The following is a 7,487-nucleotide window of genomic DNA, read 5'->3' on the forward strand; positions in this document are numbered from 1 at the left end:
GTCTCTAAGGAGCCCACATCCCCGGTCCTGCTTCCTCTCGAGTCCCATGCAGGCCACTCGCTTGCCCTTTTGCTCAGGCTGATGTGCCCGGTGCCCGGGAACTGCCCGTCCCGGCTCTGTCCCTCTCAGGCTGGGAGCGTGGCGGGGGGGGGGGGGTCTCATGGCAGGCCCGGGTGGACAGTGATGGCTCCTGAGAACCAGGATTTGCCCCCATTTAGGGGGCTCCCCCCTACCCCATGCAGCTAGCCAGCCCCCAGACCCCTGAGAGTCCGGGGTGGACACCGGTGAAGGACGTGCAGGGGCCCGGGGGCTGCCTGCATGGTGGGCTGAGGTGGGTCAGGCAGCCCTGAGCAGGCCCATGGGAGCGGGCTGGGGGTGGGGGGTGTAGGCTGGGGACGTGGAGGGGAGCGGCCTGGGGGAGGGGTGTCGCGTGGCCTTGGGGTTATGGTCATGGGCTTCTGAGAAGAGGTGCAGGGCTGATGGAGGGTCCCGGCACACCCAGCTGCATGGGGGGTATGGGGTACGGGCCAAAGCTGGGCTAACTCCCAGGTGGGAGCCCCCACCCCCACTCCCTGGCCCAGGAGTGATCACAAGGCGTCTCTGGCCAATGAATTGTCCGCGGCTGTTGAATAGACTTTTGGGAAACCTCCTCCAAAGGAAAGGGGTGTGCCTGGAATGGAAATGTGGTGGCCGGAGCCCCAGCTTCTGTGTCTGAGGATGAGGCTTTTGACCAGGGATGGCGCAGTCAGAGCTTGACAGAGCCTGTGCATGGAGCCAAAGGGTGCAGGGCGGCCACCTGAGCAGGAGAACAGCAGTCCTTCAGACGACTAGTGGGTTTTCTCAGAATGCAGCCGCACCTCACCCTCACCTGCACTCCAAGCTGGGTCAGGGGCGGGAAGGGGGCAGAGGCCAGGCTCTCCTGGCCGCCAAGGCTGGGCCATGTGTCAGGCACAGAGACCCAGGCAGGCAAAGGGCCCGAGCCTGGAGGAGCAGTGCTGGGGAGTGGGTCTGAGGCCCCCACAATGCAGCTGGAGATTGTGATGTCCGCAGGTGCATGGCAAGGCACAGGGCCCGGGGGCAGAGCTCCAGGAGGAAGCAGTGTAACAGGGCACCCAGACGCCTGAGGAATGCGGGGCCAGAGCAGGCGCCAGGAGGTGCCCGCCGCAGCCACCACTGACTGCAGCACCGAAGGGGCTGGGCCCTCCTGCAGCAGGCCCCTAGCCCTGCGGTGTGCGGTGCGGGCCGCTTCCTGCCTCAGCCGCAGACCCCAGCCCTCCAGGTGGCTGGCGCAGGGCGTGTCTGCGGGGGCTATGAGGACATGGAGGGGAGGAGCCCCGCGGGTGGCGGCATCCTCGTACCCGAGCACGGGCAGCCAGGCTGTGGCCAGGCAACTGCTGGGCCTGCACCAGGCCCTCTCCGCGACAGCGTTGCCTCGTCCTGGGACTGCTCTTCCGTTCCCAGCCGGGTTGGCAAAGGGGAGGCAGGGGGCCCTCTGGGGACAGGTCTGAGGGTCAGAGGTTGGGGGCGGACTGATGGGCGTGGCCTTCCTGGCTTCTCCTGGAGGAGACCCTGGAGGTGGAAGCTGTGAGTTCCTCCCGGCAGCCTCAGTGCCCGCAGGCACCTGAAATGCCATTGACTTCACTGGATGTCAGGACAGCCCGGCCAGCTGCCTGCACTCACGATGCCCGGGGCCTCACCTGCCAGACCAAAAGGTGTCCCACCAGCCTGCACCCTCAGGGACATCCATGCAGCCTCAGACCCCAGCTGCTGGCTCACTCACTCACCACACGCCGTCAGTGCTGTTTGCGGCTGGCAGACTGAGCTGGACCAGGCAGGCGAGGGGAGCAAGGGGTCCCCAGGGGGTGGGGGCAGCTCGTAAGAGTCACCCAGGCCCACTCCCGGCAGGTCATTTTCAGGCACTGCCAGCGCTGTGCAGCCTCCAAGAGCAGGGGCAGGAGGCCCGGTGGTGGCCTGGCACTCTGGGGGCGGCAGTCAGGCAAACTCACCCGGGAGCTCCCCTGGCCTTCCTGCCTGCCCCATCCGGCCCAGAAGGGCTTCTTTTTCACTCTGCCCTCAGCGCTGCCCGACCCTGCCTAGCCCCTTCTTGCCCCCACCCCAGTAGGGACCATCCTACCCCTCACCCCCAGCCTCAGCTCCCCACACTGCTCTCAGTCTGATCTTCTCAAATGTTGGAGTCGCCTGGAGGAGGCGCGGCCCGGCTCCCTCCACCGTCCCAGGGCAGGGAGGCAGCGCAGCGGCCCACCCCGTTGCCGGGCTCTGAACCGTCCTGAGTCGCGCAGGGCTGTGCGGGGTGTGCCCGGCGTGGGCGCCTCCCTCACTGTTACAGGAGCCCAGCCCCCGCGCCCTCTGCGCCCAGCTCAGGGAGGATCCGTGCGCCAAGCCAGGTCTCGCGGGCGGAGGGGTCCCAGGAGCGCCCGGGCCGCGGGCCGCGCGAGAGGGCCCCGGACTCCCGGTCGACGCTGTCCTGGGCGGGTCGCTGGGCCCGGCGGAGCCCTCGGTCCCCTCCTGAGGCCGGGCCGGGCTGGGCCGAGTGCGCTGCGACCTCCAGCTGTGGCTCGGCTCCTGGCTCGGGCCCCTGGGCGCGGAGAGGACAGGCGGTTGGGGACACGCCCCGCAGCTGCTGTCCGGGAGGCTCAATCGTGCGGCCGGGGGTGGGAGGGGACGACGAGGGCACCCCGGACCCGCAGCCCACCCCACGCAGCAGACAACCCCGCGCCAGCCCCAACGCTCAGGGAGGACGGCGCCCCAGGCCCCAGGCGACCGACCGGTCCCGCCGGCGGGAGCAGCCGGGGCGCCTCCACCGTGCTCGTCGCTCGTCCCAGGAACCCGGGGCCTCCGGGTGAAGTCGGCGCGCCGCGGGGAGGCGGGAGCCTGGGAGGCGGCGGGGCCTGTGCGGTTTATTGATTGGCTTGAGTTCTGCAAAGTGCTTCCGACGGCCGAGCGCGCCGAGCCGCAGCCCGCCCCCGACTCAGTCATTTATAAACGTGGAACTCTTCTGTCCACCGCCGACGTGCAGAGGCAGCGGCTGGCCGAGGAAAAGTCCGGGCCGCCGCCGTCCGCGTCCCCCGTGTCCCTGCGCGGCGCGGCGACTCAGAGGTGGGGCGCGTAGAAGGCGGGCGCGCCGTACGTCTGCGAGCCCAGCACGAAGGGCGAGAGCACCGCGGGGCTCGACAGGAAGGGCAGCTGCGCGGCGCATACCAGGCCGCCGGGGCCGTGCGCCGGGTACCCGGCTGGGCCGTGCATGGCGAGCGGGGCGCCCATGGGCGGCGACGGGCTGAGCGGGCTGAGACCGCCAGGCAGCCCCGCGCCGGGCCCCGCGCCTGGGCCCGGGCCCCCGCCGCCACCGGTCGGGGCGCTCGTGTCGGCACCCGGGTTCTGCTTCTTCCACTTGGTGCGGCGGTTCTGGAACCAGATCTTCACCTGCGTCTCGGTCAGGCTCAGCGATAGCGCCAGGTTGAGGCGCTCGCACACCGACAGGTAGCGCGTGGCCTTGAACTTGTTCTCCAGCGCCACGAGCTGCTCGTAGGTGAAGGCGGTGCGAGCGCGCCGCGGCTTTCCCGACTTGGAGTCGGAGCCCGTGCGCTTCCGTTTGGGCTTCGTCGCCGGCCCGGCCGCTCCCTGCGTCGCGGTCCCCGCGCCACCCGGCGGCGCCGCCGAAGCCCCCGGCGGGCCCGGGACTGCGGGCGAGGTCGCGCGGGCTCCGGGGGCCGCGGGCTCGTCGCCGACGCCGGGGGCCTCGGCCTCGGCCGCGCCCAGGCCGCCCGACCCGCGGGGCCCGGCGCTGCCGCCGCCCCGAGTCTCCTCCGCGCCGGGCGCCTCGTCCTGGTCGTCGTCGGCCGCCTCGTCCCCGCTGTCCGCGCTCGGGCTGCGTCCGCCGCTGCTGTAGCCGTTGGCCTCGGCCTCGTCCGCCCTGGGGGGGCCGCCTGCGTCTGCGGAGCAGCACGGAGAGAGCGCGACAGGTCAGCTCGGACGCGCCCCGCGGCCCGGCGTCGCCTCGCGCCTCCTCCGCCCCCTTTCCGCCCCTGGCTTTTGCCCTTTCGTTTTCCCGGCCCCTCTCCGGCCCTTCCTTAGTTATTTCTATCGAAAAGCTCCCTCCCCGCGGCGCCCCCTCTTCCCGCCTTCACCCGCGTTCTGGCCGCCGCGCGGACACCCCGACCGGGGCCCCCAGCCTCGCCTTTGCCGGAGCCGGGCCGCGCCGAGTTTGAAGCCGAGTAAAACGCCCATCGATCCTCGGGGCAGAGGCAAACTTAATTAAACTCATTTCGTGTGATGCACAAACTGGTTAACGGCCATTGAATTTATTTCGGCGTATACGACCCTCGCCGATTACCCCGCACTAAGGGGCCGGCCGGGCAGAGACGCAGGTGGGGGCCGGCGCCGGGCCGCGGGGAGGGGCCTCCCGGCAGCGCGACCCTCGGCCCCACCTGAAGCCTTTGGACCCTGGGCTGGGTGGCTGGGGGCAGCCGGGCTCTGCTGGCCTCGGCCCCTGGCGGGACCCCTGAGGCCGGCGCAGCGCACGGTGGGTCCGGCGGCCGGGAGCGGGAGGCTCTGCTAGGGGCCGATTCGGCGCAGCAGCCCCGAGCCCTCCAAGCAGAAGCTCGGGACGGCCACTCTTCGGTCTCCAAAATTTGGACGCCAAAGGCCGATCCCGGCAGGGCCTCCTGGGTGTGTTTCTGCTCCCGCACAGGGGCTCCTCAAGCCCGGCACTAGTGCCGGCAGGGCGCCCTTTCCACGGTCTCAGCCGGGGCAGCCCCAGCTGGGGTGGGGCAGGCAGCCAGGGCGTGGGGTGTACTCGACGAATCTGTCCTGTTCGTGGGTCGGCAGCCCGCGGAGGGTCCACGGAGCGGGACCAAGGGCGTCCTCCTGGCAGACACAGGGGCTGTCCCAGGCACCCCTGAGGGCACCACAGCCACCCCTTCCCTGGCCCCTGCCGAGCTCCAGCTCCCCAGCTGCCCTCCGTGGACCAGCCAGAGCCGGTGCCGGCCCAGGACGGGCTCCCGGGCGGTGCAGGCTCCAAGAACAGCCGCAGCCCAGCACCGGGGTTCCTCCCCCGGTGAGCCGGGTTTGGCTCTGGCCGCATCCCTGGCGGCCTCGAAGAAGCCCGGGGTAGGGCAGCCCTGGGCAGGGCAGCGCGGGGCCCTTTGCCCGGAGTCGGCTGCCCAGCTTTGCCCGTCCCCGGCTCGGGCGGGAAGTTGGAGGGAGGATGGGCGGCGGGGGTGGGGGGTGGAGGAGAGGGGCACAAAAAGCAATCAGGAGCAGGTCGAATGCAATTCTCGATCAATAGCGGCCCCTAATAAGTGTAATAGGTTTTAATCGAGTAATTATCCGAATTTTGACCCTATAATTTAGATGTTCGGGGGGAGTTTGCAAGGTGCTTGAAAGAGATATGCAGGCTACCGTAATGGGATATCGACCAGGCCGGGGGCGCGGGCCGCCCCATTACCGGCCGCTTTCCGCCGCTAAGCACATTTCCCCTTAACTGTAATCGAAGGGATTTAATTGTTTTTCCAGAGATAACCAGCGTTTTGTCACAATTAGTCTGATTTGTCCAAAAATAAATAAATAAATAAAAAGTCGGGAGGAGGGAGGACGAGGCGGGGGCAGGGAGGTCACGTCCCCGCGCCGCCGGCACCAGCCGCCGTGCGAGGACAGGAGAGCGCAGAGGCGGTCGCGGGCCGGCCTCACAGTCCCGCTGCCCGTGGGCCCGGCCGGCCCGAGCCTTCCCTCAGGCCGCGGGGCGAGGCGCGCCAGTGCGGGCCCCGGAGCCCGGATCCGGCGGAGGCCAGGGGCGGCCCAGGATCGGGACCCGCGCGCCGCCAACTTTGCGCGGAGCCCCTGCGCCCGGTCACTTCCGCCGCTGCGGGGCCCCGGCGGGTCAAGGCGCTGCCCCCTCCCCTGACCCGGGTGCCAGCCGCGTCCTACTCACGCGGCGGCTCGGCTCCCGCGGCGGCTCCCGCGGCTCCGACTCCTCCGGCGGCGGCGAGGGCGCGGCGCTCCAGCTCCTCTGCGCGCGGCGGGCGTCCCGGGGCGGCGGGGGCCGGGGCGCAGGGGGCGCACGCGGCGGGCGCTACCGGGCCAAGCAGTACGCAGCGGCGCCTCCTGCTGTTGAACTTGTTGGGGTCCAGGATGTCCAGCACCGAGAAAGAGGTGGGGCGCGGGGGCGCGGCCGGCCGGGCGGCCCCAGCCCCCTCGGGCGCCGCGGGCACCGTGTCGCTGGCCGCGAGCGGCGGGGCCCCGGCCCGGGGGAAGGCGGGGAGCTCGGCGCGCCCGTCCATGGCGTCCCGGGCGGTGGCGTGTGCCGGCGGCGCGGGCCCCGGGCCGGACCCGGGGGGCGGCGGTGGCAACGCGGGGCCGTCCCCGGGAGCCGCCGGGCCGCTGGCGCTCATGCCGGCCTCCCGCCGCTCCGGCCGCTCGGGCCCCACGGGCTACTGCGCTCCCATCCCCGGCGGCCCCGCGCCGCCGCACGGTCCCGCAGAGGCTGCCTCCGCCCGGGTGGCTGTCGGCCGGTCCTGCCCGGCGCTCCGCTCCGCCGCCGCCTCAGGCGCCCGCTGCGCCCGGTCGGCGCATTTATGGCGGCCCCGCCGGCGGCGCACACGCGCCCCCACGCCGCACACACGTGCGCCCGCAGGCGGCCGTGGGGCTCCGCGCCCTCGTTAGCGCGCGCGCCTAATTGGCTGCGAACGGTCCCGGGCGGAGGAGGCGGGCTCGCGCGGACACACCGAGCCAGCGGCCTGCGGGACCGACAGACGCTCAGTCCGGGGCCGGCGCGGCGTCCGCGAGCGGCTCCCGCGGTCGGCGGCTCTCGCTGCGCCTTGGCTGCTCCAGAAACGCCGCGCCGCCTCCTCGGCCCAGGGGGAGGAGACAGGGCTGGCTTTTAAATTGCGGGACAGGTGGGCGGGGGCCGTGGGGGCCCGGGCGCTCGGCCGGCGCCGCCAACAGTTGGTCAGGACGTCCCGACGCGGCGCGCTGCGGCCCGGCCCGGCCTCGGCTCGGATCCGGCCGGCGCGGGGCCCTGTCGCTTCCGCGGCTCCGGCGACCCTCGCGAGTGGGGGGTGCGGGTGGCCACACGCAGCGGACTCCCGGGCCGGCTCCAGGCCCTCCCGCGCGCCGCTTGGGTGTCGCTCCCGCCTCGTTCCGTCGCTCCCTCTCGGGGTCTCCTCCCGCGTCCCAGGCTCTCTGCCCTCAGCCTCCCGCGCCCGCCCCTTCCACCTCGTCCAATTAGGGCCGGGCCGGGCCCGGGGTCGCGCATTCGAAGTGGAATCGAAAACGAGGCGGGCTGCCGACCCTCCCGCCCCCACCCACGAAACCCGGGACCGAAAGCTCGTGCCCGCCGCAGGGGCCTTCCCGGCAGGGGACGGGCTTCTCCCAGAAGCAGGGCGACAACGCCCCCTTCCCCGGGCCTGGAGGAATCAGAAGGGCCTCCGGCTCGGGCCTTTATCTGTGCACGTTCTCTGCGCAGCGGCGCC

At 71.9% G+C, this 7,487-nt stretch overlaps 1 protein-coding gene across 1 annotated transcript; it reads right to left on the reverse strand.

The window, feature by feature from the left end:
- Positions 1-3,111: 3,111 nt before the first annotated feature.
- Positions 3,112-6,407, reverse strand: NKX1-1 (NK1 homeobox 1). Its single transcript, XM_077137105.1, has 2 exons — positions 5,948-6,407; positions 3,112-3,950 (listed from the first exon to the last, which is right to left on the reverse strand). Exons 1-2 carry the CDS (start codon positions 6,405-6,407, stop codon positions 3,112-3,114), a joined length of 1,299 nt encoding a protein of 432 aa, XP_076993220.1.
- Between the last annotated feature and the right edge of the window lie 1,080 nt (positions 6,408-7,487).

This window comes from Tamandua tetradactyla, chromosome 19, assembly GCF_023851605.1.
Source record: "Tamandua tetradactyla isolate mTamTet1 chromosome 19, mTamTet1.pri, whole genome shotgun sequence".
NCBI classification, from domain to species: Eukaryota; Metazoa; Chordata; class Mammalia; order Pilosa; family Myrmecophagidae; genus Tamandua; species Tamandua tetradactyla.

Bases quoted from the DNA above. Each gene is read 5' to 3' on its own strand.
- NKX1-1 (XM_077137105.1), bottom strand. From the start codon at position 6,407: ATGAGCGCCAGCGGCCCGGCGGCTCCCGGGGACGGCCCCGCGTTGCCA. The intron at 3,951-5,947 runs GTGAGTAGGACG...GCTGCTCCGCAG, and splicing joins CGCGGGAGCCGAGCCGCCGC to ACGCAGGCGGCCCCCCCAGG.